This window comes from Heterodontus francisci, chromosome 2, assembly GCF_036365525.1.
Source record: "Heterodontus francisci isolate sHetFra1 chromosome 2, sHetFra1.hap1, whole genome shotgun sequence".
NCBI classification, from domain to species: domain Eukaryota; kingdom Metazoa; phylum Chordata; class Chondrichthyes; order Heterodontiformes; family Heterodontidae; genus Heterodontus; species Heterodontus francisci.
This window is the reverse complement of record NC_090372.1, coordinates 90,529,742-90,548,656: the sequence shown is the minus strand read 5'-3', so window position 1 is coordinate 90,548,656 and position 18,915 is coordinate 90,529,742. Positions and strand designations below refer to the sequence as shown.

General features: G+C 42.0%; 1 protein-coding gene across 8 annotated transcripts in view; it reads right to left on the bottom strand.

Moving 5' to 3' along the window:
* Positions 1–18,915, bottom strand: part of cdk6 (cyclin dependent kinase 6) — a 378,044-nt gene that overhangs the window by 313,340 nt on the left and 45,789 nt on the right. For all 8 annotated transcript variants that reach the window (XM_068008695.1, XM_068008668.1, XM_068008687.1 and 5 more), the window contains exon 3: positions 3,951–4,086. In XM_068008695.1, coding sequence (XP_067864796.1) covers positions 3,951–4,086 — 136 coding nt within the window. The remainder of the gene's footprint in view (positions 1–3,950; positions 4,087–18,915) is intronic.

Below are 18,915 nucleotides of genomic sequence, written 5' to 3'. Positions count from 1 at the left end.
CTCTCCACGCAAGTTCTCCTTAAGTGAAGAAGGATTCATTTACGCAGTCAGATCAGAGCCTAGGTGAGCAGCCATTTGTTTAACTAGTTTCACTTGAGCCTAAACTAACCGGAATTGGTTTACTTAAACTGATAAAGGAGCAAGCATTTCTTTGCCCAGCTTGAGTAGAATCCGGGGGCTGGGCTTTAACAGCCCGCCTCCGATCTTGGTGCCAATCTCAGAAAATGGCTGCCCGCCCACTCAGGCTGCCGCCAAAGAGCTACCGCAATAACCCACGCGGCAGCTCATTTAAGGCACCACCCACCCCCGCCATTCCCCCCCCCAACAATGACGTGGAAGGGGCGGGCTGTCCGTCGCCAGCAATTGTGTCAGCTGCCTATGCACAGGCGCCAATTTTAAAGGGCAGCCAGCCCTGCCGGCACAATTACATTTTTGAAGAAGTAACCTCCGAAATTAAATAAATAAATTCATAATGCCCCTTTCCCACCCCCCGATAACAATTACATTAACTAAATGCTCTTCCCTCTCCACCCCCCCAAAACACTTATCTTTTACATCTGACCTTCCCACCCCCAAACTGCACAAAGTTTAAGGTTCAACCCTTCCCACCACCCCCTACACCCATTACATTTATTTGACCCCATTCCCCCCTCCCTCCCGCACTGACAAACTTACCTCTTCCTCCCTCCCCACCAGTGTGGCGCTGCGTTTCCCCAGACAGGGATATGAAGGCACGGGAGTGCTAGCCACTGTACCGAAGATCACGGCGAGCTCTCAAGGTTGCAGGTAAGTCTATTTAAATGTATTCATTTTATTAATTTGAATATGTTAACTGGGGTCCTGTTGCCTAGTGGCGGGGGGAGGGGGGCCACCACGGAGCCTCACCGCTACTGGGAGGATTGGGCCAGGCCCCCCGGCGTCGAGGTCCAAAGAGAGCCGCATCAGGAGCCAGCTTCAGGCCCCCCCGCCACGGAACACGATGCCTGGGGAGAACAAAATCCAGCCCTATACCTTTCTTACATGGGTGACCAGAGCCAAATCAACACCAAAAAAGAACCAAGCGATGCAGTTACTTTTTTTTCAACCTTTATCTTTTGAAAGTTTTAAGACGCTTCTATCCCACTTTAGATACCACATCATCACACATGCAAGTTTTAAAAAATAACTATATAAAAAAAAAATCTATCATTTTATAGCCAGGAGTGAAAGTTTCTCAACAACAGAAAAAGCTTCTTAAAGGTAAGGAACTATTCTTAAAAGAAATGAAAGAAGTCACTAATTGACCTGAAAATCTGCCAAAGAGCAATTAGCTTGTGAGTGAGCTCACAAAGGGACACAAGCATGTTGCATACATACACTTTATCAGCAGAATTAAACACTGAGACATGTTATAATGCTCCCATTGCTCCGCAGTGTATCCTATGACCCCATGGGAGATTCATACATGTATATGGGTTTTCAGGGGACAACTGGGGGAGGTGGGGGGGGCGCAGGAGGAAGAGGAATAAGGGAATGAGGAGATAGAAGGATATATACAGATGGAGATAGAAGAAACATGGAGGGGATGGGAGAGGATGAAGGAAAGAGCAGGATATTATCTCCTACATGGCCTGAACACCTTTTTATTACATAACAGCACATCCTTCAACTCAATGTATGCAATGCCACAATTAATCTATATATGCACACTTTGTACTTAAAAAATTACATCCCCTTTAGTTCTTGGGGCTAATTTTGAATTCGAGCAACAGTGTGAAATAGACAATATCAGGTCATGCACCCATTATATTTCTGTCCTGATTTTCATTTCTGTTGTAAAGAAATGCATAACAAATGTCTATTGAGAACCAGGCTGAATATTGAAGGGTCAGAGGGGAAGTGAAAAAGCATATAAGAGCAGCAAATAGACAGTATGATAAGAGACTGGCAGCTAACATAAAAGGGAATCCCAAAGTCTTCCACAGACACAAACAATAAAAAAATGATCAAAGGAGGAATGGGGTCAATTAAGGACCAAAAAGAGGATTTACACATCGAGGCAGAGGACATAACGGACGTATTAAATGAATACTTTGCATCGGTTTTTACCAAGGAAGAAAATGCAGCACAGGCAATTGTCAAAGAGGAGCTAATTCAGAAACTAGAAGGGTTTAAAATTGATAAGGAGGAGGTATTGAATGAGCCAGCTATACTTAAATTTGATAAGGCACCAGGATTGGATGAGATATATCCAAGGATACTGAGGGAAGTGACAGTGGAAATTGTGGAGGCACTGGCCATAATTTTTCAGTCTTCCTTAGACTTGGGGGTGGTGCCAGAGGACTGGAGAACTGCAAATGTTAAACCCTTGTTCAAAAAAGGGTGTAAAGATAAGCCCAGCAACTACAGGCCAGTCAGTTTAACCTTTCTAGTAGTTCCCTACCACTGAGAATAATTTGGGACAAAATTAAAAGTCACGTGGACAAAAGCTGGTTAATTAAAGAAAGCTAGCATGGATTTCTTAAGGGACAATCATGTTTAACTAACATGCGGGAGTTTTTTTTAAAAAAGAGGTGACAGAGAGGGTTGATCAGAGTAATGCAGTTGTACATGGAAATACAAAAGAAATTTGATACAGTGCCACACAACAGACTTCTTATAGCCCATGGAATAAAAGGAACGGTAGCAACATAGATACGGAATTGGATGAGTGACAGGAAACAAAGAGTAGTGGTTAATGGATGTTTTTTGGGCTGGAGGAAGGTTTGTCATGGAGTTCCCCAGGGGTCAGTGTTGGGATCCGTGCTTTTCCTGATAAATATTAATGACCTAGACTTTGGTGCACAGAGCACAATTTCAAAGTATGTAGATGATACCAAACCTGGAAGCATTGTGAACTGTGAGAAGGATAGTGCAGAACTTCAAAAGGACAAGAGCAAGTTTGTGGAATGGGGGGACGTGGCAGATGAAGTTCAGTGCAGAGAAATATGATTTACTTTGATAGGAAGAACATGGAGAAACAATATAAAATAAAGGGTGCAATTCTAAAGGGAGTGTAGGAGCAGAGGGACCTGGGTATATATGGGCATAAGTCATTGAAGGTGGCAGGAAAGGTTGCGAGAGCAGTTAATAAAGCATACAGTATCCTGAGTTTTATTAATAGGGGCATAGAGTACAAAAGCAAGGAGGTTATGTTGAACTTGTATAAGGCACTAGGTAGTCCTCAGCTGGAGTACTGTATCCAGTTCTGGGTGTCGCACTTTAGGAAGGATTTGAGGGCATGGGAGAGAGTGCAGAAAAGATTCAGGAGAATGGTTCTAGGGATGAGGAACTTCAGCTATGAAGTTAGCACTGTTTTCCTTGGAGAAAAGAAGGCTGCGAGGAGATTTGATAGAGGTATTCAATATCATGAGAGGTCTTTGACAGATAGGGAGAAACTGTTCCACTTGTGAAAGGATCGAGAACAAGAGAGCACAGATTTAAAGTAATTGGTAAAAGACGCAAAAGCGACATGAGGAAATCCTTTTTCATGCAGCGAGTGGTTAAGGTCTGGAATGCACTGCCAGAGAATGTGCTGCAGGCAGGTTCAATTGAAGCATTCCAAAGGGAATTGGACTGTTTTCTGAAAAGGAAGAATGTGCAGGGTTATGGGGAGAAGGCAGGGGAATGGCACTAAGTGAATTGCTCATTTGGAGAGCCAGTGAAGACACAATGGGCCGAATGGCCTCCTTCTGCGCTGTAACAATTCTGTGATTTTGTGAGGTAGATGATGCATTATTGCCCGCTATTCACTATCGGCCAAAGTCAAAATGGCCCCCTTGATGTAGAAGAACTTCACATAATAAAATCAAGTAAAATCTTAGCAATGTGAGTAGAATAAATGTTTCATATCTTTCTGCCCACTTTTCAGATAGTGTTTGTTTTGAATGATCTAAAATAGAAACTACTGTATTAAAAATCATTCTTTATACCTTAATTGTTTCTGGGGGCACTCCTGGCTCTGGGGCTTTCTCCAAATAGGTAGTCAAATCTTGATCGACATGTTCGAAAACAAGAGTCAATTTAGTTTCTCGGTCTGTTCGAGACACGGTGCATACATCAAACAACCTAACAGCAAAAGAAAAGAAAAAAGTGGGGAAGATGAAAGTCAGTGGGAGGCAACTTTGCAGATCAAAACCATTCACTATTGTGTATTTCGGGTAAAATTAAAACATTTCACAGAAAGTTCAACACAACACTACACAATTACAGGCCTGATTATTCCCAACTTCACTCAATAATAAATTTACATTAAAATTCTAACAGGATAGAATCATAGAATTTAACAGTACAAAAAGGGGAATTTCATGCCTATGACAGTTTTCAGAGCTATCCATTTCAACCTATTGTTCTACCCCTTTTCCATACTCTTATACATTTTCTTTATCAGATATTTATGTACTTTCCTTTTAAAAGCTATTTAAAAGTTTCTGCTTCCCCACTCCCATGTCCTTACAATCCCCTGAATTAAAAAATTACACAACCTCTCCTTTTTGTGATTATCTTAAATTTATGCCTTCTGGTTGCAGGGTAGAAATTGATGTGTGTTACACCTGTTTTGTATGTTTAAAATAATAGGGCTGGGTGCAGAGATAAGATGGGACAAGAGAAGATGATGTATCTGTATGTGGCAGCATTGGTAGGAGTGACTATCACATAGTCATTGTGGAGAATACTTCCTGTCCTCACACTGAGCACACCCTCTATCGTGTTATGTGGCACTACCACTACAAAACAGGATAGCTTCAAAACAGATCTAGTAGTTCCAAACTGGGTATTCATGAGGTGCTGTGGGCCATCAGCAGCAGCAGAACTGTATTCAATCACAATCTGTAACATCATGGTCCAGCATATCTCCCACTCTACAATTACCAACAAGCCAGGGGACCAACCCTGGTACAATGAGAAGTGTAGGAGAACATGCTAGGAGCAGCACCAGATATACCTAAAAATGAGGTACCAACCTGTTGAAGCTACAACACTGGACTACATGCATGCCAAACAGAAGAAGCAGCATACTATATACAACATTAAGCAAAGCCACAACCAACAGATCAGATCAAAGCTTTGCAGTCCTGCCACATCAGTCGTGAATGGTGGTGGACAAATACACGACTAAGCAGGAGGAGGCTCCCCAAACATCCCAATCCACAAATGAGCCCAGCACATCAGTGCAGAAGACAAGGCTGAAGCATTTTCAACCATCTTCAGCCAGAAGTGCTCAGTGGATGATCCACCTCAGCCTCTTCATGGAGGTACCAGCATAATAGATGCCAGTCTTCAACCAATTTGATTCACTCCACCTGATATCAATGGCTGAAAGCATTGGATACAGCAAAGGCTATAGACCCTGACAACATCCTGGCTGTAGTACTGAAGACTTGTGCTGCAGAACTAGCCACACCCCTAGCCAACCTGTTCTAGTACAGCTACAAGACGGACATCTATCCAACAATGTGGAAAATTGCCCAGGTATGTACTGTCCACAAAAAGCAGGACAAATCTAATCTGGCCAATTATCGCACCATCAGCCTACTCTCAACCATTCGCAAAATGATTGACAGTGTTATCAAGCAGCACTTTTACTTAGCAATAACCTGCTCACTGATGGCTCGTTTGGGCTCTGCTAGGGCCACGCAGCTCCAGACCTCATTACAGTCTTGGTCCAAACAAGGACAAAAGAGCTGAATTCCAGAGGTGAGGTGAAAGTGTCTGCCCCAAGGCAGCTTTTGACCAAGAGTGGCATCAAGGACACCGAGCAAAATTGAATGAAATCAGGGGATAACTTCATTAGTTGGAGTAATACCCAACACAAAGTAAGATGGTTGTGGTTGTTGGATGCCAATCATTCTTAGCACCAGGATATCGCTGCCTGCAATCCTCAGGGTAGTGTCCTAGGCCGAACCATCTTCAACTGCTTCATCAATGACCTCCCTCCAATATAAGGTCAGAAATGGAGATGTTTGCTGATAATAGCACATTGTTCAGTTCCATTAACAACTTTGCAGATAATGAGACAGTCCATGCCCACATGCAGCAAGACCTGGACAACATTCAAGCTTGGGCTGATGTGTGGCACAAATGTTACTTGTCGCTTAAGTGACAGACAATGAACATCTTCAACAAGAGAGAATCTAACCATCACCCCTTGATATTCAACGGCTTTACCGTCACTGAATCCTCTACCATCAATATCCTGGAGCTTACCATCATTGCATCATGGAAATTTACAGCATGGAAGGAGGTCATTCGGTTCATTATATTCGTGCCAGCCAACAAGGAATCATCCAGCCTAATCCCACGTTCCAGCTTTTGGTCCAGAGCCATGTAGGTTATGCACTTCAAGTGCATATCCAAATATTTTTTTTAAATGAGGGTTTCTGCCTGTACCACCTTTTCAGGCAGTAAGTTCCACCATCCTCTGGTTGAAAGAATTTCCCCTCGAATCCCCTGTAAACCTCCACCTCTTACCCTGAATATATGCCCCTGGTTATGGACCCCTCATAGAGTGGACAGGAAGGCCCTATCTGAACATAATTTTATACACTTCCATTAGGTCTCCCCTCAGCCTCCACTGTTTCAAAGAAAACAACCCTAGCCTATTCAATCTTTCCTCATAACTATAATTCTCCAGTCTGGGGAACATCCTCGTAAATCTCTTCTGCACCCTCTCTAGTGCAATCACATCTTTCCTATAGTGTGGTGATCAGAACTACATTCAGTGCTCCAGCATGGTCTAATTAATTTTATACAGTTCCAGCCTAACCTCCCAGCTCTGATACTCTATGCCTCAACTAATAAAGGCAAGTATCCGGTTTTCTTTCTTGACCACCTAATCTACCTGTCCAGCCACCTTCAGGGATCTGTGGACTTGCAGTACAAGGTCCCTCTATACCTCTCAGTACCCTACCATTAATGTATATTCCCTTGCCTTGTTATTCTTCCCCAAATGCATTACCTCACATTTCTCCAGACTGAACTCCATTTGCTTTCTTTATTATCAACCACACGGCTAATTTTTGTATAGTTTGCAAACGTGTTAATCAAATCCCCTACATTCAAGTCCAAATCAATGATACATACTACAAAAAGAAAGGGACCTAGTACTGAACTGGTTGGTCTGGTTTAAATTTCAAACAAAGCTTGGCAGTTAACTGTCAATCACCATAGACTGGTGTATTCTCCATGGCAAAGCCTCTACCAATCAGAGTTCACTTGCCAACCAATCAGCACTCTGTTCTCATACAGTATAAAGTTGTTGTTTTCCCTTGCATTGGTATTCTTTCAGATTGTCTTGATGAGTGCAAGATGAAAAGCTTCGACAACATGTCTCTACTTTCAGAAATACTCAAGTTCTGTACTACCAAATGATTATTTACTCCCATTTAGTTATTTTGGCATTGAACCAATGGACATTGATTTCTTCCATCATCGTGGGGCTAACATAAGAACAGAAAAAAGCGTGGAAGAAAAGCTGTTACCTGCACCCTATATTTGGGCCACTAAGTTCACTCCTTCAAAGACAACACACAATCCCTTCTGCCATAGGTTCTATTCCATCTAGTTATTTGTCTGAAGGAGATTGTGCATAATAATATCCCAATCTGCAAAAGATCAAAGATCATTGCAATATTTATGCATCTTCACTCTTGCTCCTCTAGCGAAGTGCTGCCGGAATGACAATGTTCTGTAGAGTATTTGATCATGAGTATTTAAAATAATTAAAGAATTGGACAGGACAGATAGAAGACAGTTTCCAGTAGCTGTGGGGTTGAGAGCAAGAGGCCATAGAATCAAGGTTACATGCAAGACATTTAGAATAAAGGGAGGAGGAACTTCTTTAGAGAGTTGTGAGACTATGGTATTCAGATCTGGGGTTCATGGTGGATCAAGCAAAAGTGGAAGAAAGAATATGTGAACAAGGTGGGCAAATGTTATTGGAACTATTTGGTCATGCAGAGAATAAACTGGCAAAAGAACCAGAGGCAAGATCATGAATACCTTTCTTTGCAGCCATTTATTATGAACTGGAATGCATTGTCTGAAAGGGTGATGGAAACAGATTCACTAAAAACTTTCAAAAGGAAATTGGATAAACACTTGATGGGTAAAATTTCCAGGGCTGTGGGGAAAGGGCAAGAATGTGGGACTAAATGGCTAGTTCTTTCAAAGAGCTGGCAAAGGCATGATGGGCCGAACGGCCTCATGTGCTGCCTCATCCTATGAAACGCCTGTAAGGCTAGTTGCACTGTATGGCCAGTTTCTGTGTTGTAACTTCTATGTATTTTTACGTATCTCAATCTATACTAATTCCTGTACTGTCCAATCACATTTCCGATCAGATAGTTATCAAATTCATTTTTAAACAGTAGCAACAGCTTTTGGTGATCGTCTGTTCCATGTACCCACTCCAGCCTTGTTTAGAAAGCATGGATTGCATCCTGTGTAACGACCTTATGTATTCTCATATATTTATCTAAAACAAATCTTTCCAATGCTTTGGTTTCACCCTCTATGTTTCTGTTCTTGATTCTGTTTTGTCTTTTGTGGAGAAAGAGAGATGACAGAAAGCAGAAAATGCTGTGCAATGCATCAGTTCAAAGAAAGTCACACTCTTTAGAATGGCTCAAGGCATAGACCAGGAAGAAAAAAATTTAAATGCCAAGTTAAATGGAAGCTAAAACAATCACGGAGAAAGGAAGCAAATCAAATCCTGGTAGTGTTGTCTCTATTAGACTGTAGAATTCTGAAATTACGCTCCTGGTGGGCAAGGCACCAAGTTGACAGTATATATTTGGGAAACAAAATCAGTCCTCATACCAAGCATAATCCCCACCTTCAGGAGAGGAAAGGGGGGGGGGGGGGGAAAACAACTAGAGAACAACTTAAATTTTCTTACAGTGACACGAGGGATCAAGTTGGAGAGAGAACTGAACAGGTATTTAAGAAATGCCCTGTAGCAAGTGAATGATTTGTTTGTGCTGTGCTTAAAGACTCATCTTCATTACTGGGTGTTAGCCAAACAATGCTTAAATTTGTTTGCAAAAGAAGTGATTATGCAAATCACTTTGAAACATATCATTGCATTACTTGCATGTGACGTTACCATGATAAAAATAAACCATAGCTCTGTTGGCTCTTCTCCCTCTCTGAAATATTAAGAATTTGCCAGACACTGGTGCCTCTCTGAACAGCAGGGTGCCAAATGCTCCTCATTCAACAACATGGATGGCAACAGCAGTTCATTACTACAGTTTGTTGACGTACTCAACAGTAATGATAGCAGGCAAAACTTGTAGCTGGTTGATAAATTAATGTTATGTAAGAACTAGCAGATCTTCTATGGTCTTCCTTATAGTAGGTTGGATGCTATGCTGTTTTAGAAGGACAGGAGTTAAGACCATGCAATGCACAATGTATTATTCTGCTTATTTATTTATGGGAAGGTCAATTGAGAGGCTGCAGCCGTTGTGGATTTGGTATTTTTTGCTCCTGGAGAGGTTTTCTGTAGATTCTAAATGACTGTAGAGTTCAAAAAACTGAGTTATAAGACAGCTGAATAAGAACTGCTTAGCCTGACCTGCAGTGAGTGGCTAAGAGCCAAATTATAAACAACAATTGTTAACTATAGTCATTTTTTGCAAGTGCTGAATGGACTGGTTTGATTCTCAAACTAGCTAGTAACTGAAAACATCATTGGTTAGGTGTGACTTTTCTTTGATATCGGCTAATCTGAAAGTAGTACATGTTTCCGAATTGAGTTTTTTTCATGTTGACTGTTGTTTTGAGTGGATGTAAGTAGCTTGTTCAACCAACAGATGTTCAAATTTTAAGAGATCAGCAGAATAAGACAGCTAAGTGAATACAGGGAGTTTGGCACTTAAGCAAAGCAGTTTCAAGCAAACTTTGAGTTGCTTTAGTTTATGAACCATTTACCATGGCAGAAGAGTAGAAATGTATGTTGTATGGAACTTGCATGATGTCGGAGATTCGGAAAACATATGGATGTACAGGACAACAACAGGTGCTTGAGCTGAAAGTTACTGAGCTTGAGTGACAGTTGGAGACACTACACAAAGCAGAACAAGAAGGGTTTGTTACGATCAGGTGAGAAATGTGTCTCGGGGTCTCTTTCAGCCTTCACCTGGTCTTACTGTAACAGGGTTTTAATTTTAAACAGTGTTTTGAGCTGCCGCTTAGTGAATCCTTGTTCACCGCTTTCCAACTATAAGGCAAAGAAACCAGCACACCAGGATTTCTCAGGTTTAAACTGTAATTCAGTTAACACATATTGATACACGAGGTGCCCACATGAGCACGCACATGCGATACACACGTGCAAATAGGGACAGAAAAGAGAGGAAAAATAAAGTGAAAAAGTTTGAGGCAATCTCTGAAGGGGGTTTGTTACTGTGCTTCGAGCTCACTGTAGTCCTTGCTTGTAAGTAGACCTTGCTTTTCGTTGGGGCCCAGTATTCTTCTTAAACCTTGTTCACTGTAGGGGACTTTTCTCTCTTGGGGTTCACATATCTTCAATGGATTCCAAAGCTGGTGAGAACGAGATGAGAGCAGACTGGAGAGAGGTCTTTTCCAGTCCAGAAGCAAACAGCTTTCTTTCTCGGTTCAAAACTCTGTGGCAAGTTCAAATTCCTACAACAGCCAGTTAGTCATGTGACCAAACTGGTCTGAGCACACCTTGTGTGTATTGGGGGAGCAGGGATTGGTTCCTTTGTTCCAACGCTGTCTGCTAATATGCAAAAAAGATTTTTCCAGCGAGGAGCCTGGCAATTCCTTTTCTCTCTTCCCTCTTTTCTTCCCAGCAACAATTTTAAAATTTAATGTCCATGTGGCGAAATATATGTGCCTCACTCTTGGCAGGTGGAGGCCTGCAGACAGCTTTCTCAGTGTACATTATGCGAGGTGTTCACCCACAGCTGGACAGAAATAGTGAGGCAGAGGAAGGAAAGTGGATGACCATGCACTGAAGGGAACATAAACTCAGTCAGTACAGAAAATTCCTGGAGGTCTAAATTTCTGATAGGTATATGTAGGGTTGCCAACTCTGGCTGAACATATCCCTGGAGGTTTAATCATGTGACCATTTCCAGGATCACCTTGTTGACATTATAGATTTAATTACATTCCTGTGAATTCAAAACAGTGTGGACCAGTGTAAATACACACAAAAAAAACTGAGCCAGTCAGACCAGGAAAGTCAAACACTTGCTCCCCATCCACATGTGTTTGATTAACCTTTGGTAGGGTAACGCTACTTCTGCCTCCCTTTCTTCTTTTCTCTCTCTGCTGCACCCCACACTCCTGCTCCCCAGTGCATTGAGTTCAATTGCTACAATGTGAACAATGATGCAAATCAGGGGAATTAGGAAGGCACAATGCCAAGGCAAGGAGAAAGAGCCACGTTATAGAAGGCGAAGGAGACTGAGCAGAAAAACAGAAAATCAGTACTTGTACACATCTCTGATTAAGGAGACTGACTCTCAGCCATGACTGCAGAACCAACTATGGTACGTCACTTCCCAATAGAATTACTGGAAGAGGTGCAGAAACTCTTGTGAAGAAAGGTTGAGCAGCTAAATGTAGTGGTTCACATGGAAATCAACATCAGAAAAAGTGGATTGAGGCCTTGACAAGTCAGTTTCAAGGGCTAGGAATTATATTAAAGGTGGAAGAACTCCAGGTTAGTAATTTTCAGTTTATTACTTGTATCATGGTCTCCACCAGACGGATAAGGTTTGTGAATACATATCTTGAGGGATGGCGTAGATGGGTGGGGTTCAGATATTTCAGGCAACAGGTAGACTTCTGGGGAAAGAAGTACCTGCTTGGGAGGGTAATGCGTTACTTAAACTAAATACCTATCAATCTGCCTGCTGCAAAGGAATTTGGAGTGATGTGGGTGGACGTCAATTATTACTGCAAGGAGAGCTACAAATCACAAGCTTTAGAGTACTAGATGTAGGAATAACAGAGATGGGGTGCAGAAGGAACAGTGGAATGCAGTACATGTGAAACCAAGATGACAACTAATGAAAGGGGTACAGTGAGGGGTATGACTGTAATGGAGGATGGTAGCACTAACGGACATGTTGGGCTGAGGTATAAAGGGATGGGAGTTTTCAAAACTGGGTATACAAGTATTGGAATCTTAGGAATAAAACAAGAGATCTTGCTGTCGACTCTTAAAAAGGACAGTTATGACTCTATAAGCATCACAGAAACGTGGCTAAATCATAATACAATATAAAAAGGTAAATTTACAGTAATAAAGAACACAGGAATAGAAATAAATTAGGTAATGCGTGACTCTTTATGTTAATGAGGATAACGGTGTTAAGAGAAATCAGAATTGGATAAAGTGGTCCAAATTAAATCAAAGGGGAAAAAAACTAATGATTGGAATTTGGTATTGGCCACCAAGTCGAGAAGAGTCATTTAACTTGAGACTTTATACTCAGAGAAGTATGTGTGGGATTGAACAGAATTGTCATGAGAGTCTTCAACATAGTAGGGATAAATTCGGTTGATTACAATGGGAATAACAGGAAAGAAAACATGTTTCTGAACATGGTGTCTTTTCATACAGTGCCACATAGGAGACTGGTCCATAAGATTTGAAGGAACAGGATAGGCAGAGTGATTCTGAAATGGCTTTGAAATTGACTTAAATAGAGGAAGCAAACAGTGGTTGTACCTGGAGCTGGATTGGCTTGGGAAGAAGTAATAAGTAGGTTGCCTCAGGCATTGGTGCTGGACAGACTGTTCACAAAAGCACATAAATGATTTGGAAGGGAGATTAGAAACTAAACCATCCAAGATTGGAGATGTTACAAAACTAGGACTGAACACAGAAGGACCTAGGATAGACTGGGAAGTTGAGCTGATGATTTCCATAAGTCAATAAATGTGGACAAATGCAGAAAAATGAAATTGGATAAGGATAATAGACAGTGGCAATATAAATTGAAGGATATTGTTCTACAGAATACGGCACAGGATAGGGATATGGCAGTACTGGTTTAAATCACTGAAGCCATTAGCGCAGTGTGTGACAGAAATATTGAAAGCAAATAGGATCTTGAGCTGTAGAGAGAGAGAAATTGAGCATCTGATACGTGATTGAGTTTGTGCAGAATGTTGGTCTGGCCCATCTGGAGTACTATATACAATTCTGTTCACTACATTTTGGGAAAAGTCATCCAGATATTGGAGGGGGTGCAGTGAACAGCAATTAAATAGATTTTTTTTTTAAAGAGATACAGCACTGAAACAGGCCCTTCGGCCCACCAAGTCTGTGCCGACCAACAATCACCCATTTATACTAACCCTACAGTAATCCCATATTCCCTACCACCTACCTACACTAGGGGCAACTTACAATGACCAATTTACCTATCACCTGCAAGTCTTTGGCTGTGGGAGGAAACCGGAGCACCCAGCGAAAACCCACACGGTCACAGGGAGAACTTGCAAACTCCACACAGGCAGTACCCAGAATCGAACCCGGGTCCCTGGAGCTGTGAGGCTACGGTGCTAACCACTGCGATTAGGAGAGGCTATAGAAGCTGGGAATTTCACACTGCAGAAGAGAAGGCAGAAGGACAATCTTATTGGAGTGGAGCCTTCAAAATTATAAAGGGTATATAGATAAATAAATGCTAATGTTTTAGAAATTCTGGTGCATTTTAGGTGGGGGGAAATGGGACAGTCTAGGCATGGGGCTGCAGAATCTGAATTGGAATCCATTTCTGCCAGCTATCTGCCCCTTTCTAGCCATATTCTGAAGTTTTGTTTTATTCATTCTTGGGATGTGGGTGTTGCTGACAAGACCAATATTTATTGTCCATCCCCAACTGCCCTTGAGAAGGTGACGGTGATCCACCACCTTGAACCGCTGCCATCCTTAGGTACATTCACTGTGCTATTATATAGGGAGTTCCAGGATTTTGACCCAAGGATGCTGAAGGAACGGAAATATATTTTGAAGTCAGATGTGTTAGAGAAACTTCCAAGCCTGTTTGTGAAGAAGGCATTGAGACTAGGATGCTTTGGTGGAATCTGTTTATTGCTTGCCACAAAGCTAACTCCCCACTCCTAACAACCAGCCAGTGCTGGCTGGCCCTTCTTTATATATACATGAGTACAATTAACTAATCAATACCCAACACCTGATCACCCTATTACCTTCAACTACTAGGTATTTAACATCCATTAATGGAACTTATTAGACACTAACAAGATAGTATGTGACTTGGATGGGGAACTTGCAGGTGGTGGTGTTCCCATGTGCCTGCTGCCCTTGTTCTTTTAGCAGGTAGAGGTCATAGGTTTGGAAGGTGCTGCCAAAGAAGTATTGGTGATTTGCTGCAGTGCATGTTGCAGATGATTCACATGGCAGCAACGGTGCACTGGTGGTGAAGAGCGTGCCAATCAAGTGGTCTGCTTGGTCCTGGATGCTGTCGAGCTTCTTGAGTTTGGAGCTGCACTCATCCAAGCAAATGTAGAGTATTCCATCGCACTCCTGATTGTGCCTTGTATATAGGCTTTGGGCAGTCAGGACATGTATCTCTCGCCGCAGTATATCCAGATCTGACTTGCTTTTGCAGCCACAGTATTTATGTGGCTGGTAGAGTTGGGTTTCTGATAATGGTGATGCCCAGGATATTGACAATGGAGGAATTCAGCAATGGTAATGTTGTTGAACATCAAGGGAAGATGGTTAGACTTTCTCGTTGTAGAAATGATCATTGCCTGGCACTTGTGTGGCATGAATGTTACCTGCCACTTAGCAGCCCAAAACTGAATGTTGTCCAGGTTTTGCTACATGCAGGCATGGACTGTTTCATTATCTGCAGAGTTGTGAATGGAACTGAACACTGTGCAATCAGCGAAGATCCCCAATTCTCACATTATGATGAATGGAAAGTCATTGATGAAGCAGTTGAAGATGGTTGGGCCTAGGACACTGCCCTAAGGAACTCCTGTGGGGATTTCCTGGGGCTAGGAATGATTGGCCTCCAACAACCGCAACCATTTTTCTTTGTGTTTAGGTATGACTCCAGCCAGTGGAGAATTTTTCCCCTGATTACAAACATACATACCAACATGGGAATTAGGAGCAGGAATAGGCAACTCGGCCCTTCGAGTCTGCTCCGCTATTCAATAAATTCATGGCTGAACTGATTACTTCACATTTCCACCTACCCCCAATAATCTTCCACCTCTTTGGCTTATCAAGAATCTGTCTACCTCTGCCTTAAAAATATTCGGAGACTCTTCTTCCACCACCTTTTGAGGAAGAGAATTCCAAAGACATCTTTAAGAAAACGTTAAGAAAAAATTCCCATTGTCTTCAGTCACAGTCAGTCAAATGCTGCCTTGATGTTACGCCCATTCACTCCCACCTCACCTCTGGAATTCAGCTCTTTTGTCCATGTTTGGACCAAGGCTGTAATGAGGTCTGGAGCTGAGTGGTCCTGGTGGAACCCAAATTAGGCATCAGTGAGCATGTTATTGGTGAGCAAGTGCTGCTTGATAGATCTGTTGATCACTTTGCTAATGATTGAGAGTAGACTGATGGGGCAGTAATTGTCCAGATTGGATTGGTCCTGCTTTATGTGGACAGGACATACCTGGGCAATTTTCCACATCATCAGGTAGATACCAGTGTTGTAACTGTACCAGAACAGCTTGGCCAGAGGTACGGCTAGTTCTGGAGCACAAGTTTTCAGCTCTCCAGCTGGGATGTTGTCAGGATCCATAGACTTTGCTGTATCCATTTCTTGAATTTTTGTAGAGTGTTTCAAATTGGCTGAAGAATCATCTGTGGTGGTGGGGATCTCAGGGGAAGGCCGAGATGGATCATCCACTTGGCACTCTGCTGAAGATGGCTGCAAACACTTCAGCCTTGTCTATTGCAAAAAGAGGCTATGCGCTTCTTCTCACCTTTAATTGTGACACTATAGTTGGAAGTGGAACTTGCAGAATAAAGTCTGTGTCAAAAATCCAGTCACTTTCAACCAGTGCTTAGACAATGAAAAGTGCACCTGCATGATATACATGCACTTGCCATACAAGTGCTATAAGTGGGATCCATAATATCATTTCCCAACTGCAGATCGATCTCAGAGTCATCAGTTACTGTTAGGAAAGTGAGATAATCAATGAATGAGGCAAAATCAGTTTTTTTTTTAAATTACAGATGTTCCCTCTGCTGATTTTCCAATATTCACAATAGCTAGGCAATCCAATATGCCTGGGCACAGACCTGACAGAATCACCCTTAATGGTTTATTTGGAAGGAGTTCAACCTTTCATCCTCCTCTTCTTCCTCAAAATAATTCCAGTATAATGGAATTCCCATTGAAATGCCCATATTGTAAATTAGAATAGCAGCAACGAAAAATATTTCAGCCGAAAGACTTGATGCAAAACATTAAAAATCCCTGTAAAATAATCAAAAGCAACAATCTTTAAATGACAGACAGTAATTCAAAAAAAGATCTGTAAATGCTAACTTCCTATCGGCGTGAACTAGCCGTAACTGAAATTATATCTTAATCTACTTACACGACATGAGTGACTCAGCCAAGGCTGCATTTATTACCTCAATAATCCATAGTAATTTATTAGCCATTAAGGGTTCACAACTGGCCAAGAATTGTTTATGTAATATTCAATGGCATATCTGTAAACTTCTAATTTCACTATTATAGCAAAAAGCTAATGGCCATCAACAATGTCTTGTGCCATGTTCTCGGGGAGATAAGATTTTCTTTTCTGACAAGCCGTTACGAATGTCATTTACCCAGCATAATACAAGCTCAAAGAAATACCTTCACAATTGGGAACTTGCACATAATTTCTTAAATGAACTACACACCCCAAACTAAAAGTAAAATACTGCAGATGCTGGAAATCTGAAATGATTCTGATGAAAGGTCACAGACCTGAAACATTAACTCTGTTTCTCTCTTTCAGATGCTGCCACAGCTGCAGAGTATTTCTAGCACTTTCTGTTTTTATTACATACTCCAAACATTGGGCCCAATCATGGTGACATGCTTTAAGAACTCCTCAGATAGGAGCTTCTAGGCAAAAAGAACAGAAATGCTACACATCTTTTTGCAAAAAGTAAATGCACAACATAATACTATAATTTATGCATTGCCATGTAATTCCTGATGAATTAGAAATTACTACCTTCAAATAAACCTCTTTGAATATTAGCATATGAATGTTTACAGTAAATGTCTTAGCGCCGCTCATCTGGAAATAACCAAGTAATTTAATAATATTTGATGAGCCTACTTTCAAGCCATGGAAGTGTCACTCTCAGGCACAGGCTATACACATCAGGAAAAAAAAACTACCATTTATATAATGCCTTTCACATTTTCAGGATATCCCAAAGCATTTCACAGCCAATAAATTACTTTGAAACATAAGGATCGATATTAAGAAAACCCCGACCAAAGATGGGCAGAAGTTTGTGCAGTAGGAAGCCTGATTTAAATTCAATGCTGGCCAGCTGGGTTTCTCAGGGCTTGGGAAACACAGCAGCTAAATGTAGACAGAGGAAGTCAGATCAAGAAGGCAAGTGCATTTTTTTTTAAAAAGCACACTTGCGAGGCACGAGTAGCAGGAATGCTCGCCCAAGCCCCTCAAGCAAATCTTCTGCCACAAGCTGCCCTCCAACCTCCTCCCATCAAGCCCCAAACTTTGCTTCCTTCCTTCCCTTCTGCCATGCTCCAAGACTCTCCTCTTCACCGCCACCCCCCCCACCCACCACTCCCTGATCTCTTCCGATTGTTCTTCTACCTCAGGTTTTCATATCTCAACAGCCAGCCAGCCAGCCAATCAGGATATCCCAAAGCACTTCCTGCCAGGCAGGAAATGGAATGTTTAAAAAATATATAAATTCAGCAGGACCTCCGTGTTCCCGGGATTTCCAGGTTACCCTGCAACTGCACTTCCCATAAATATTGGGGCCAACTTCCCCATAAATAACGGGGTGATGGTCATTACTGTAATGTAGATAAATGCATTAGTTAAGGTCCCACAATCAGCAATGTGATGAATTACCTGCATCTGTTTTTAGTGGCATTGGTTGATGGATAAATGTTGAGTAGGACACTGGCAAAGCTTCACTGCTCTTCCTCAAATGGTATCATAAGATCCTTACACTCACCTCAGCAGGAAAACAAGGCCTTGGTTTAATGTCTCATCTGAAATGAAGCACATCCAACAATGCAGCACTGCCTCAGTAATGCACTGAATTGCCAATCTAGATCATGTGCTCAAGTCTCTGAAGTGGGGCTTGAATCCAAGTCCTTCTGACTCAGAGGCCAGAGTGCTATCCTGTTTCAACACACCCCTGGATGGTCTCCCATCTTGAGCTTGAACTCATCCAAAACTCTGTTGCCTGTATACTAATTCGCAAGAAGTCCTGTTCACCTATCCCCCTGCGCTTGCTGACCTACATTGGCTCCTGGTCTGGCAATGCCTTGATCTTAAAATTCTCTTTCTTGTTTTAAAATCCTTCCCCTATCTCTGTAACCTCCTCCGGCCTTACAACCCTCCAAGATCTCTGCGCTCCTCCAATTCTGGCCTCTTGCGCATTTGATACTGTGCGCATGTTGTTAAAGGCAGTACTTAAGTGCCAGTTGTTGCTACCACTGAGCCAAAATTGGCACATGGATATTTTTGACGGAAAACAATTTTGAGTGCCAAGATGCTCAACCGTAATTTATGGAAGTGGTGTGAGAGCACCTTCAGGAAGCACTTGCAACCACTGTATTGTAATTACAGCAGGTGTGAACTGAAACTTTAAAAGTTCCCATGTGATCAAATGGTCAGCCTGGAAAAGTGCTAAACTTC